The sequence below is a fragment of the Sinocyclocheilus grahami genome, unplaced genomic scaffold, assembly GCF_001515645.1.
Source record: "Sinocyclocheilus grahami isolate Dianchi unplaced genomic scaffold, SAMN03320097.WGS_v1.1 scaffold376.1, whole genome shotgun sequence".
NCBI classification, from domain to species: domain Eukaryota; kingdom Metazoa; phylum Chordata; class Actinopteri; order Cypriniformes; family Cyprinidae; genus Sinocyclocheilus; species Sinocyclocheilus grahami.
Window position 1 is genome coordinate 405,259 of NW_015505555.1, and position 16,220 is coordinate 421,478.

Consider the following 16,220-nt stretch of genomic DNA (forward strand, 5'->3'; position numbering starts at 1 on the left):
CATTAAAAATGACATAACTGAGCGAATGACACTTAATGACAGTTGTCATAAACATGCATAAAAACCTTCATATTCATGACATATGTCATGTCATGATTATGTAGGTGTCATGTCATGATTATGAAGGTGTCATGTCAGTCTTATGCACACCCCTTCAAGTAAAGTGTAACCACAGGTTTTCACATCTTTGCAAATTTATTACAAATAAACAACTTAAATGATTCCATTGCATAAGTATTCATACCCTTATCTGGGAGAGTTGAAATTTCACTCAGGACATGAATGTTTCCAAAGCAATCAATTGGACAAACAAAAACAGATTTTTCATACTTCCACCAAAAACCATATTCACCAATTTATCAAGGCTATGTGTTTGAGTTTATTGCATCATCTATGCCTCTTAATTCAGGTTTCTGCTAAAGTATCTTGTGATTTACTTGCAACCCATCTAATACCATAGATATCTGTACAGTCAGACAGACTTTGAGGGAATCTTTTGAATCATTTAATAGTTTCGTGAACCAAATACAAGAACATAACGCAACACAACATAACACAAGCCTGAACCGCACAATTTGGTCATAATCAATCATATTACGAAATTTCTGCATACAACAGAAACAGCAGCTCTTGATGCAAATGGTGCTTTTTGTTGCAAAGGTTATGAATTATTTCAATTAGTTTTGCAATCTCAATAAATAGTCCAGCCAATGTGTGTTTTTACTATAAATGTCTGTCTGTCTGATCCAGACCTGTTGATGGTAAGAAATGACCCGATGATGGGCCGGTGCGGCTTGATATGGACCGAGCGCTGGGAGAGAAGGAAAGCGAGAGGATGTGCGTGTCTGTCATCTTCCGATCAGCTGTGAAACTTTAGAAAGCTTCTTAAAGCAATATCACAGCAGAGGGTTAAGGCAGGTGGCGAGGGAGGGTCGTGGAGGGCATCTGGGGTGGATCTATCAGCCCCGAGGGCTGGGGCCGGTAGTTTGGGAGCGGCAAAGCGCGTCCGGAATGGCACGCCATGGGTGTTCAGAGCGCCGAGTTCAAGGCAGAGAGGGTGTAACCCGACACGAGAATGGACGTTTACCCTTTGAGTATGTGCGACAGAGAGGGACAAATAAACACAAAGGGGGGGTGACGGAGCGGTGCGGTTTGCACCTGTTTCTGCGGCCCCCGCTCTCGACCCCGAAGTGTGTGTGTGTTGCCTTTCAGTTCACCTCCAGCTGCCTCTCCTCAAACACACAGACACGACTGGATTTACAGCACACGAGGAGAGAGAGACAGACAGACAGACAGTCAGACAGACAGAGAGCGAGAGAGAGGCCTCCCTCCTGATGGTGTTAACACTGCGATTACATCGAGCTCAGTATCAGCCACTATCAGCTCAGACAAATCACTCGTCACACCTATCCATCAATACTCATCACCTCTCTAACCAGTCAAGCTGTTAAAGGAACAGATCACAAGACAGACATCACAGTCAAAACATTGAAATTTGGGACTCACAAAAAGCTATCGTAGGATTTCAGATGATGTGCGCCTAAGTCATGGTTACTGCATACTGCATATTTCACTTTATTTTATTTTTTATTATTAATTTAATAAATTATTTATTACAATTATTTTATTATAAATGCATTATTATTATTATATCAATTGATTAATTAATAATTTGTTAATAAATATATCAATCATATATTAATAAATATAAATATTTATTTTTTATTAATACGTTTTATTATACACACAAATTTTATGATAATATTTTAAAATAATATTTTAAATGAATGTAAAAATATTTACTCCAAATTTTCTTTAATCCCACAAAGCCAGCTTTTGAATAAATAAAGCTTTTTATATTTATGTTATATATTTATTTTTATTATATATTTCATGAGTATTCATTATGTTTTTATCCTATTGGCTTGCATTACTATAAAAAGTGCTTTTATGGGGGAACGGCAGTGAAAGTTCATAGTTAATTTTAATAATTCAATGTATTAATTCTAAAATAATAATACATAAAAAAAGTAAATATACTTTTAACAAATCTTTCTTTTATTGTTTTAACCATTTTTTAAAAATGTATTTAACAAAATAAATCAGTTTGGTCACACTTTATTTTAAGGTGCAATTTTTGCCATTAACAAACCATTGACTTTTGCCTCAATAAACTCCTAATTTTCTGCTTGCTGTTAAGTTTAGGTATATGGTCATGCAGAATATGTGCTTTATAAGCACTTTATAAGCATTAATAATGGGCAAGCTAATAAGTAACTAGTTAATAGTGAGAATTGGTCCCTATACTAAAGTGCTACCATCATTTTTAATTGAAAAGTAAACATGGGCATATTTAAAACTATGTATTTAATTAACTTTTTTTAAATTTTAGTATGTTTATGGAAATAAAATTTTCTTCGAAAATCTTTCCATGAAAGAAAGTACAGGTTTCGAACAACCAAATTTTTATGACCAAATCATTTATTAACTATTTGTTTAATTGCTAAAATCTGACTCTGAACCAGTCGTCTTTCCATGAATATTTAATGAGGTGAGCACTGATGCAGTTTTTGATTGGTTGTCTGTTGCTGAACATTTTACTGTAACATTCAAGCACCATATTGTTGGTCTAAAACACTGCTGGTTTAAGATGTTGTTAGCCCAGGGTTAAAGGGTTAGTTCAGCCACCTACTCCCATTCTAACACTTGGAAGAGCAGGACAATTTTTTATATAACTCCGACTGGATTCGTTTGAAAGTAGAAAGTCATACACACCTAGGATACCTTGAGGGTGAGTAAAACATGGGCTAATTTTCATTTTTGGGTGAACTAACCCTTTGAGGTCAGTGCAAAAAGTTTGAATGATTCTAGATTCAATGAAGGCTGTAAAAATGAGTTCTTTGACACTAAAGGTACATTTCTGTGCTTCTATCCATTTTTGCTGTGTTCCTGAGGTCAGCTTTATAAATCCTGAGCTCAGAAAAACCTCAACTCAACAGTGTTTGTCTAAAATCAGATAGAGCTTCATTCATACCCCAGCAATTTCAGACAATCACGCAAATAGCAACAATCTACATGCAGTGCTGAGCGCTTAAAGAATGACGAGAATTCCCACAATGCACTCGTGACCCTTTTCCAGAGGTTCCACCGACATCTTCTACTGGTATTTGTGTTGTGTTTGTGTGGAAACTCACTGGCCGTTACGTGTGTGAGTCATGACCCAGCTAAGTGCACCAGCGTCGCTTAGATTGTTTGGTTTTTGGTGCGCTGGGTGAAAATTCAACAGGCTTTGCCAAAGAAAACATTTCTTGGCTTTGGTCGTCACTGTACCGTAATGCATTCACTCTCCCGACCCTTAAAATTACACACAGCCGCTGAAAGGAAATACATTTGCCATGGTTTAATGGCTCCCCAGCATCCCGTCACAAGATAAGTACCCACATAATGGAGTGCTTCTCCACCTGTTCAGAAGTTGCTGAAAAAATCAGCACTTGTCGTTAAATGCACATTTTTCTGTGGTTGTGGAGGAATATGGGACGGATGCTGAAGGATGGAAAACCCCAGCTGTGTGAGGCTGAGAAATCACATTTCAGACTGCATGACAGATAACATTTTGGCTTACAATTTGTGGGTCTGTGAGGATGCAAAGTCAACTTATTTTATTTGTTAGGCTGAAAATGCACATCATGCTCTCTCTGATGAAAACAGATCAAACTAAACTTTATGAAAGTCTCTTCTGTTCACCAAAGCTGCATTTATTTCACCAAAAATACAGTAAAATTACTAATATTGTAAAATATTATTACGATTTAAGTAAGTATTTATGTGAATATATTGTAAAATGTAATTTATTTCTGTGATGCAAAGCTGAATTTTTCAGCATCATTACTCCAGTCTTCAGTGTCACACGATCCTTCAGAAATCATTCTAATATGCTGATTTGCTGCTCAAGAAACATTTCTGATTACTATTAATCAGATAGAAACTGTGATACACTTTTTTATTTATTAAAGTTTTTCCTTTAATAAATAAATTTAAAAAACAAAATAGATAAAACCGAAATCTAATGAAACTACAAATAGATAGATAGATAAATAATTAAATAAAACTGATTTTATTAATTTATTAATAAATAAAACTAGTAGTGAGAATGGGAAAAATGCTTAACTGTCATGGCAATAATATAAATATTTATAAAATTAAAGTAAAAAATATACTACTTAATTAAGCAAATAATTATTAATAAATTAATTAAAAAAAAAAACCAGATTTTCAAATAGTCAGCCAAATATCGTCCTATCCTAACAAACCATACATCAATGGAATGCTTATTTATTCATATTCTTATTTCAGATGATGTATAAATCTCAATTTGAAGTGCTCCAGGGTTACATTTGTTTGTAAGATTTACTAATCTGCAGAAATTGGGTGGTGTGGGGTTGAGGGAAATCGGTTTTGTGTATAAAATATCTTAACATTTGGCAGTCCTATGAAATAATGGAGCAAGAAGGAAAATCATTGTCAGTGTTACTTCAGGTTTATTTAAGTCAATTGCATTGCATTGCTTGTAGCTTTCCATACAGTGTTTAATGCACATTGTGGCAGATGTAGTTGGCTTTTCAGAAGGTACATCTTTGCACCTTATATACCCATAAAAGATGCCTATTAATACCTGAATTATACATATTAGTTCCTAAATGGTATATTTTACATACATTTTAAAAGATGGACACAGAAAATTCACGCTGTGTGCAGTAAACAGAAGACATACTGCAGAAACAACTATTCCAGACACACAGGAGTGTATTGAGATGTACTGATGCAGACGTTCATTAGCTGCCTCATGTCAAACAGATGGAAAAAGCCAGCCGTCCCTCACATAGGCTTGATTTTTCACAGGCCCGTTAGAGGTTCGTTTATGTCTGAGCTCTCTAATGAGTCAGTGTGTTTTGCTCATTCTCTCTCTTTGTTTTGCTGAGGTCGCGGTGGGGCCCTTCAGAGGTCACGAGTGCAACTCGGCTTTCACTCTGTGTGATTTGAGTCGCACACTTCAAGGAAGAATATGAGAGTTACTACTTAGTCTTAAAGGTCTTGCATGTCTGTCTGTCTGTCTTTCATCATTTACTCACCCTCGTGTCTTTCCATATTATGTTCCTATTTGTTATATGAGCAGCTCTTTTCCATGAGATCACAACGTGCGTTATTTTGATTGCTTTTTGTGAACAGGTGCACATTAAACATGTGCTGTTATTGACTAAAAATATTTAGTCTCATTTGAAATCAGTTTAATTTGAATATTCACTAAAAAAGAATATAGCTCAGATGTCATTTGTTCGTGAATCGGACTGCACTTGTCGAGTTGTAGCCTATGTTTTTGGTTCACTAAAACAAACCGACTCATGAGAGTCCTTAGTTTGTGAATCAAACTACATTGGTCACACTGTATGTTTGATTCACTAGAAAGAACCTGGTTAAAAGAGTCATTTGTTCATGAATCAGACTACACTGGTTGTACCGATTGTTTTTGATTCACTAAAAAGAACCGACTCATGAGAGTCCTTAGTTTAAAAATCTAATTACTGTGGTCACACTCTATGTTTGATTCACTAAAAAGAACCTGGTTAAAAGAGTCATCCACATCTCCTTTGTACTATTTTAAATTTTTTTTTAACCAGTGTGAAGAATTGTCTAACATTATTTATTTATTTTTTTATTTTTATTCTTTCATTTTGAGTGTACAATATCAGAATATCAGATCAGTGGTTTAAATTGTTATCCATTCTTTGTACAGTACTTGTACTATTTTGGTACTATAAAAATATTTTATACACAAACACACAGTCTACAGTGAAATCTCACTCTGACTACACATTCACCAATCTTAAATGTGCCCTCTGTTGACATGCGTCCCGACCCTCAGGAGACCGTCTGCTGCACAGATGTGCCCTGTCTCTCTCGTCTGTCTCTCTATCAGTCTCTCTCCTAGATGTTTGAGAACCTGACAGTGCAGAATGAGGCAATGAGAGTCATTTACTGAGGAGCAACATCTAAGAAGCAGAAAACGTCAGCGAAAGTCTCCATTTGCTCTCTGTATAGTCTTGGAGAAAAAATTGAGATATAAGATTTTTGATATTCTTTCCTATAGGCCTGTCGTGTAATGTGTGCAAACCTTGTAATGTGTGTGTGTGTGTGTGTGTGTGTTAGTTGTTTATTGAGCAGACGCTGAAGGACTCACAGATCAGGAATGACTGGAATGTGAAGAGGAGGAGAAAGAGAGAGAGAGAGCAAGAGAGGTTAAGTGGGAGGTTATGGATTTATGAGGTCGTTGTGGGAGCTGCTGTACTTTTGCGTGACACCAGCTTTGTTTCGGCCCCTTGCGGACCCTTAGGGTGGACAATGCGTGTGTGTGAGGGTTTCAGGTGACCATGGCTCAGTTTTCACTTTTGTGGCATTGATATGAATGACCCCTCTGTAGCTCCGCCCCATGAACACAATGACCCCGCACAGGGGCCTAATACATAACTCTGTTTTTGATTTTAGTGTGCCTTATTCTCTTGACTAAAACTGTTCATGAAGCACAATAAAACAAAAACAGCGTGCATTTTTGTACACTTTTCTGATTTATTTAGTAGGCTAATATTGCTTTATTTATTACCAAAAAATAAGAAAAAAGAACTGACTGATAAGTCTATACTGACATCTAACTACACTGGCTGTATGTTTTTGATTCACGAATCAGACTACAGTGCTATATTGGGAATCGCTAAAAGGAACCGATTTAAAGAGTCATTTGTTCATGAATCAGACTACACTTGTGGTGTTGTTCATGAATCAGACTACACTTGTGGTGTTGTTCATGAATCAGACTACACTTGTGGTGTTGTTTTTGAATCAGATTACACTTGTGGTGTTGCAAGCCATTTCTTGCCATTATTTTGTATTATAGGCTACAATCTTTTTATCGTATCATATTCAACACTGACTGCCAACTCACCTCCAATTCAGGTAAAATGATTTGTTTTGTCACAATGGCGCTGAAGATTGAGAAGTGGTGCAGGAAAGACTGAATCACATAGTAAACAAGTTAGTTTGACCACTGCAGTTCAGTTGATGATGGTTCAAAAGGAGATCAGATGAAAGTATCCAGTCATCTCACAAAACAACATAAAGTTAAAGAAGGTAAACATTATGATTCAACTGAACTGTTATATGTCCCTGCTCCGCACATGCATTAAATGTACATGAAGCGCACAGCGTATTTGAATTATTTCAACAAATAAAATGGAGCAATAACACATTTTTGTGTTTGCTGAAGTGTTGTTTGCTTGTTGCAGGTCATTGCCAGGTTGTTTCCATGTTGTTGCGATGGCTCTGTGTGGTTTAAGTGCATTGCTATGCGGTTAGTAGAGTGGTTAAAGGGGTCATATGATGCGATTCTTTTTAGTACAAAGCTATGCGTTGCTAGGGTACTCTACATAGTTTTAGGGCGTTGCTATGTGTCATCATCAAGATGACATTAGAAGATAGTGGAACATCTTCACACATACACACGCGTCTAGCTCAAAGTGAGATCTCACACGATGCCTTTGAGAAGCTCTTGAAGCTAAAAACATGCCAGGCATCGTCATCGACTTTTATTGGCTGTCAGAAATGCTTGTCTCTTCTTTAATAAGAAGAGATCTCAACAATGTCTCAAACATTTCTCATCAAATGGTCTCACAATCATTTTAGAGCTTTATACTCTTACTGGATGACTAGTGACTCAGTTGTATCTGTTTTTATTTCTCCAAAGGAGTTTTAGGAGAAACATCTGAGAGGAGAAAGTCTCCTAAAGAGCAACGTCTGACCCTCTCATGCATCACAAGGTCATTTTCTCAATAAAACAGCCACAAACAGGTGTTTTCGTTGGGTAAGAGGGCATTTAGGGGTTCTGTACTAGTGTGTGCTAGTAACCGGAGTCTGGCCGGATGAACGAGCCCAGTGATTTATGGGAAGCGTAAAGGCATATTCTATAAACATTGACACACAGACCAGCTGCTGCTCCTCTCTACGCCAGGCCATCAGTGCTGCGGTGGGTGTCATCTGTGTTGTGTCGGTACCCTTTTTCATTCGTCCAACGTGACCCGTCTTGTAAGCAAAAGCATCGCTGCAAAAAAAGATGAACACTCATGTAGGGGAGGGCGGTATGATTTGCATCACTGTGCCCGATCAAAAACCCTGAAAGATAAGATCTCACAGCCTTGCTTTCACATTTACAAATGCAGTTACGTCGAGCACAGGATCCTGTAGGATAACTTCCCCAGCGCACATGTGAATGACTTGCTCTGTCGTGCCACTGCAGCCGATGAGGACGTGTGTTTGTGTCGGTAAACATTCTTACTTTAGCTATGTACTTACTCAAACTCACTGTCAACACACTTCATGCCTCAGTCCACCATGTGTTCAACAACATCAGTCCTGCACCAAACACAGGTCATGTGTGATCTGCTTATCACATGAGATGAGTTGCAGGCTCAAGGTTAGAAAAATCTACACACACACACACACACATACACACACACACACACACACACACACATTAGCTATTTATATGGAGAATTTCCCATCGACTTCTTCTTGTTCTTAAATTAAGTTAATTATAATTACAATAAACTAACTGGGCCATATAATCCCAGAAATAAAGAAAATAAACTACAGAAAAATCATCATCCGTCTGTTTGGAGTGACATGAAGAAACAGAACAAACTGAGACAGACTCAATCCAGAAGAACTGTGGAGACGTCTCAGAGATGCTTCAAGAGACCTACCTGCAAAGCTACCTGAGAAACTATGAGCAAGTGCACCGAGGGCAAAAGGATGCTCACACCAAATGTAGATTTAATTTAGTTCATAGAAGTTAACTGATAAAGAAAATCTATTTGTGACATTATTTTTGACAGCATCCTCATTTTACAGCATTTTTACACAAGTGCCTGAAACTGTAACAGTAGCTTTGCAGGTAGGTTTCTTGAAGCATCTTGGAGACCTAACCTAGTTTGTACATTTTTAAAACTTAGTTTATGTAGTTTATTTATTTTTGGTTTATTATATGTATGTGTATGTGTGTGTCCATTACTGATTACAGATTACATTATGAAAACTGTTGTTAGTTACATAATCTAAGTTACTCATTTCAGTTAATGTTTTCTGACTACTTTTAGGTTACTTTTAGATTACTTTTTTAATCTAACTTGCTTTAAACTTACAACTAAATGTACCATATTGATATAAAAAAGCAAAGGGTAAGAAAATATATTCCATATATATATATATATATATATATATATATATTCCAGTGGGTTTGTGAGTTCAAAAAGCTAATAATTAAATCATAAAAATTTAAAATAAATAAACACTCAAACACTAAAAATAGAAATATTTAATCTGTTTACCTGCATGCCAGTGTGACCATTAAGCGACATCAAACTGTAAATATGCAAATGTGTTGTTGAATTATTGAAATATTAACTTCCTCAGAGATATTTTAAGTAAATATTTCATGTCAAAGGAGCTTGGCTGACAAAAATGTAAAAAAAATATATATACACACACACACACACATACACATACAATTTTTAAAATGTATTTTACTTGCATTTTCTTGGTTATTGTAAAGAAAAATGTCTTCATGTCTTCTTGTCTTCATTAAGCAACTGGCTCAATCCATTTATTCTGTCACTTTTCAATATTAATCAATAATAATTTAATCAAAATTAAACCAATTCCAGTACAGTTTTGTCCTCTATAAATATCCCGTTTCTGTTGGAAGTACATCAGTTACAGAAGTAAAATTCCACACTGACTGTAAACTTTCTCTGTTTCTTTGTTCAGGACGGAATGAGCTGATTGCGCGATACATCAAGCTTCGAACGGGAAAGACACGGACCAGGAAACAGGTAGGGAAATTTGATTCAAATTCTAGAATATTTGGATAATAAAGTACATTAAGTACATATTTTTTCCTGTAAAAAAAATCTAAAACTAAATCTAAACAAAAAAAATCTAAATTTAGTTGATACGCAAAATTGTGTAAGACATTACTTGTTGACAGAGAATACATCCTGATTTATTTTTCGTATTCCTTCAGAAAAGTATTGATCTTTTTTAGTTTTAAGCATAAACCTTGTGTTTAAAACAAGAAAAACAGAGAAAATGAATCTTAAGTCAATATATATTTTTAAAATATTCTCCGAATTGCACTTTCAACATCAAGATCATAGGTTTGATTCACTGATAAAACAAATAAAAATGTAATGTGCGCTGTAAGTCACTTTAAATAAAAATGTACGTTAAAATTTTTTAAATTGCATCTTGTTTTTCAAGTGAATTTATCTTGTTTTTTTCAAAGTTAATATATTTTTATTGGAAAACAAGCCAAAAAATTATGATTAGGAAATTACATTTGCATTTGTATACAAATCTTTGATGGCAACTCTAAAATAGCAGCTACAGTTTAACTAAGTGGATTAAATTACTTTTATTTGACCTCTGTGTCACACATTAACAGCAACAGGAATTACAGCAAATGTCAGACTGGGACTTGTCCTGTTAAACTCCCAAACAGACTTTCACTGAGTGTAAATGTTTGGCCCCTGAGGGCCTCCCTGCTGAAATGCACTTCAGCGGTGTGATTTATCGCGCGCGGATCGGATATCGGTGTGTGTCTTCAGCACCTCTCTCAGTCCTGCTCGTTAGACCCACAAGCAACTGCTCCCTCCCGGTCGCCCCGTTACGATTCGGGGCACATCACACACTGCTGGGGTGGAGATTTGGAATCTGATAGCGTTCCCGCCGGCATTCGATATCGCATGATGTCACTCCGGCCTTGTCACATACTGAGTCTTAAGTAGAGTCGAGGTGAGCTGGGGGCCCGAGAGGTAAAATAATAACTAAATACAAGAAGGGAAACTAGAATCGCACCTGATAAGTGAACAAATGAAGGTCAAAGCAATCGCTGGTTAGGTAAAGTTTTCCATGCGTACTTTGAGATTTCAATTCTGTACGAATTTATAATCGGTGTTTGTCTCGTACAACCTTGGTTAAAAATGACAGAGCAAAGTTGTTTGTTTTAAGTTGGGCTTCTTTTAAGAAACCAAGACATTTATTTAAGTTGTTCCAAATTCTTTCTTCTGTTGAACATTTTGAAGAATGTTGGCATCCAAACAGATTCTGGTTCCCATTGACTTCCATAGTATTTTTTTTGCTCCATACTATAGTCAATGGGGACCAGCAACTGGAATAGTTCACCTTAAAATGAAAATTTGCTGAAAATGCACTCTCAGAACATCCAAGATGCAGATGTGTTTGTTTCTTTATCAGATTTGGAGAAATGTAGCATTACATCACTTGCTCACCAGTGGATATGAATGGGTGCCGTCAGAATGAGAGTCCAAACAGCTAATAAAAACATCACAATAATCCACAAGTAATCCACACCACTCCAGTCCATCAGTTAATGTCTTGAGAAGTGAACAGCTGTGTGTCTATAAGAAACAAATCCATCATTAAGGCGTTTTTAGCTTCAAATGGTTGTTTCCGGCTAAATATGAGTCCATGATCCATAATATTGCTTTCTCCAGTGAAAAAGTCATCTCGTCTGAATCAGGTGAGAAATCTGCACAGATCAAGCACCGTTTACAAACCAAAAACAGTCCAAAACCGATCTTAACACATATGCTGGTGGATTTTGATGTGAGGGGACAGCAGAAGATGGACTTTTTCACTGGAGGAAGCGTTGTTATGGATTATGGACCCATATTTTGTCCAGAAGCGACGGTTTAAAGTTAAATCGCCTTAATAATGGATTTGTTTCTTACAGACACACAGTTTTTCCCTTCCCAAGATGTTAATTGATGGACTGCAGTGGTGTGGATTATTGTAATGTTTTTATCAGCTGTTTGGACTCTCATTCTGACGGCACCCATTCACATCCATTGGTGAGCATGTGATGTAATGCTACATTTCTCCAAATCTGGTGAAGAAACAATCTCATCTACGTCTTGGATGGCCTGAGGGTGAGTAAATTTTTTGGGTGAACTACTCCTTAAAGAAATAAATGATTATTCATTTTAAACGATAAGATCAGCTGGGTTCAAATCTTGTGTGTTTTCCGCAGGTCTCCAGTCACATTCAGGTGTTGGCGCGACGGACAGCTCGGGAAATCCAGGTGAAACTCAAGGTAGCTAATGAACTCTGCCAGTGCTGATCACCTGCTTGCAAATTAGCACCATTATCGCTTTACAGCCAAAGCATTTGTTAATGATGCAAAGAGAAGCTCAGATTCTGGACAATTGCATTAATGTCCGAGTGAATATAGCCTAGGCATGATTCAGATACAAATATAATTGCTAGCAATATCACACTACACTATAAATCAGTTTAAGCACGTCGCTAATTTTCGGAAAACGTGTGACCTCTGGCTGTATAAGGGCTTAGCAGACTTGCATGCTCTTGTCTTTCATCATATGGCATAGTTCACCCGTTGGCCGTCGGCCTTCTTGGCCCAGCTGTCTGAGTGTGGTAGGCTACTGGTCACACGGCTAACACTGACAGCCCTTTTAAATACGTTTCTGTAACTGAGAACTGTGACGGACACACACATGCCCATATTTCAGCCTGCAGCGCTGGCCAGATCGGGGCTGAAGAATGCATGGGCTAGTCATGCTTCAAGGACATAGCAGTTGCTTGGGCTAGTCGCGGACGACTGTGACTTCTCCATGTGGCAGTACTTAGGCAGTAATGCACTAAGCTGAAATGTTCTGTTGTTCTCACATGAAGCTTTTCATTTTTATTATATTAATTTTTGTGTTTTATTATATTTTTGTGTTTTATTATATTAAGTTTGCTGATTACAGTCACTACACAGAAGTTGCATTTTACATTTTTTTATAGCAATATATTTAGTTTAAAGCATATTTATTGTATTTAGATGTATTTATTTTTAAGAGATGTACTTTTTTTTTAACTGAGGCAATAATAAAGCTATACCCCGCTAAAATGTCCTGATCTTCTCTTGATGAATCAGAAAGACCGATTAATTTTTGTGAATTGGTTCATTTTAACAAACAAGCTCAAAAATAAACAATTCACTGATGACATATACTGTGTGTATATATATATATATATATATACACACACACACTGTATAATTACATATATATTTATTATGTTTCAATGTATTTATTTTTAATAGATAACATTTTTTTATAATAAAATAAAATGTCCTCTCCTTCTATTATGAAACTTTAGAAAGACATTTTAAAATCAGTTTTTTTCAGATGAACAAGTTCAGAAAAATCAGTTCACTGATTCCAGTCACTGCGCAGAAGTCTGTTGTATTTTGGTTATATTTAGATATATTTATTTTTGATAGATATACTTATTATTTTTTAACTGAGGCAATAATAAGATGTGTCCTCTCCTTCTCATGTGAAGCTTTAGAATGACTGATTCATTTTAGTGAGTCATTCTTACGAACAAGTTCAAAAGGAATTCACTGATTCCATTCATCGCACTGAACTCTGCTGTATTTTGCGCTTCTTTTAAATATATACCATATTCAGATATAGTTATTTTTATTAGATATGCTTATTTTTCAAACTGAGGCAATACTTAAATGTGCTCAGCTAAAATGCCCCCTCTTTCTCATATGAAACATTCGGAATCAAAAACCGACTCCTTTTAGTGAATCAGTTTGTTTGGACAGTTGATCTAAATGAACCATTGAAAAAGGATTCATCAGTTCATTGATTCTCTGTGCAGTAAGGTTCGACTTAAACAATGTTCCTCATTGTGTTTTTTCCCAGGCTACTCACACACACACACACATATGTTGTGTTTCAATGTTTTATGGGGACTCTCCATAGGCGTAATGGTTTTTATACTGTACAAACTGTATGTGCTATTGCCCTACACCAACCCTACACCTAAACCTACCCCTCACAGGAGACTTTGTGCAGTTTTACTTTCTCAAAAAAACTCATTCTGTATGATTTATAAGCTTGTTTCCTCATGGGGACCTTAAAAATGTCCCCACAAGGTCAAAATTTACTAGTATTACTATCCTTGTGGGGACATTTACGTCCCCATAACGTGATAAATACCAGGTACACACACACACACACACACACACACACACACACACTTACCTAGCTATCTATATCAAGAACTTCCCATCGACTTCTGTTGTTCTTAATTATAATTACAATAAACTAACTGGGCCATATAATCTAAGAAAATAAACTACAAAACTATATGTTTTTTTGTATTTTATACTGTAACTAAAAAGGTGTGATTTACAATTAGAGACAACATAATTTACAAATGAATCATTGAATCAGAGTTTTTGAATGGATTCATGCATGGAAATAGGCTGTTTGAAATTATTTGTGGAAATGAATCAACCTAAACGTATTTTAACCAATTTTATTCAGTATTATTTTTTATTAAAGTTTAATTCTTGAATGTTATATTTTATTTTGTTTATTTTTTAAATTATTTTTTATTTAATTAGAATTTTATTTCGGTTGGGCTTTATTTTATTTTCATTTGAATTTTTTTTAAATGACCAGTTCACTGAACCAGTTCACTCAGACGAACAAGTTCAAAACGGAGCATTTCACTGATTCCAGCTACTGTGCAAAAGTAGTATTTTGCATTTTTTAAAGATTTAGGTAAAGCTTTTTTTTTAATGGTGATGTATATGTGTAGATATGTGTATTCAGTGTATGTAAAGCTTCATTTTACCATGCCAGTAAAACTTCTTGAATATGAATTTTAATAATTAGAATCTTGCTGGTGTAAATGAAATCAGCAGATCAATCAAAGACATAAAATCTTTTACCACAGAAGAAAATGTATTGTCTAGGAAGTTTTTTCCCCTGTAGCATCTCTTTTTTGGTTGATCAGTATGAGATTTTCAGTACCAAAAATATTATTAATAAAAATAACTCAACCTACAGTTGAATGGGGTGTACATTTATGATGTTCCTGATGTTGTTGTCTTCTGATAGGACCAAGTGGCCAAAGACAAAGCCATGCAGAGTATGTCCACCATGTCGTCAGCTCAGATCATCTCAGCCACGGCCTTTCAGAACAAGATGGCTCTGCAGGGCCTCTCGCGGCCGGCCTACCCGACCGCTGCTGGGGTGAGCGCGCCTGAACACTGAACATCACTGATGATAGGCCTTTCAGCTGAACGTCTTAGCTCTGGAAAGAAGGCTAATCGTCATTTCATGCCTTTGTTTTTGTAGTTTTGGCACGGAGCTCTCGCAGGACAAACCACAGGTCCTGAAGAGTAAGTTCATGTTTTGTGTGAGTTTTAACATCTTAGTGATTAGGCCTGATCATTTTATAAGGGTTTGCACATCTGACTCAGTTTAAAGTATGACGTGCGGTCACAGAGGACACAGAGGTCACAGAGAAGCCAAACCGAACTTAACAAATGTCAATTATAAAACGGATAGTTCCGGTCCTTGATTCTGATTGGTTGAGTCAAGTTCGAAGCTGTTGTAAATTACTCTACAAACACACCTTTGTTTACTTCGGTGTGGTGCTCTGCAAACACTTTGTTGGAACCACAACTGTTTCCGAAGAACTACACTGTTTGGCGGAAGAATACTGTTTTTATTAATATCATTACACTTTATTTGCTCTGTTTTATTTTGTGAAACCTTACTACGTATATGGAATAACCGTTTTATAAAAGCAATAATCCCTGTGAAGCCATGGTTTACAGTGAATTTATAACAGCTAACAACGTTATAAATTCACTGTAAACCACGGCTTCACGGGGCTTATTGCTTTAATTTACTTGATTTGATAAAATATGTGTGACCTGGCTTAAACCATTTGATAGATAAAGAAATTCTATGTTTGTAAAGTATATTTAAAAAAAAAAAAACTTTTATATATATATTTTTTAAATATAATATTTTATCAAATGTTCTTGTGTTTTATATGATTTAAATTATAATATATATTCTCTAAGTTTTCAAAGCTAAAAATATGTATTCAATAAAGGGAATGAATTTTCTATTACATATATGTATATTATATTTTCATAATTTTTATTTTTTATATTAAATAATTTATAATAAATAAGACTGCATTTATTTGATGCAAAATACAGCAAAAGCAGTAATATTGTGAAATATTTTTTACTATTTAAAATAACTGCTTTG

The 16,220-nt window shown here is 35.8% G+C and overlaps 1 protein-coding gene across 1 annotated transcript in view; it reads left to right on the forward strand.

Moving 5' to 3' along the window:
- Nucleotides 1-16,220, forward strand: part of LOC107549581 (transcriptional enhancer factor TEF-3-like) — a 31,433-nt gene that overhangs the window by 3,731 nt on the left and 11,482 nt on the right. The window contains exons 4-7 of the mRNA XM_016230726.1: nucleotides 9,871-9,935; nucleotides 12,155-12,217; nucleotides 15,051-15,185; nucleotides 15,291-15,334. Of these exons, the coding sequence (XP_016086212.1) occupies nucleotides 9,871-9,935; nucleotides 12,155-12,217; nucleotides 15,051-15,185; nucleotides 15,291-15,334 (307 nt within the window). The remainder of the gene's footprint in view (nucleotides 1-9,870; nucleotides 9,936-12,154; nucleotides 12,218-15,050; nucleotides 15,186-15,290; nucleotides 15,335-16,220) is intronic.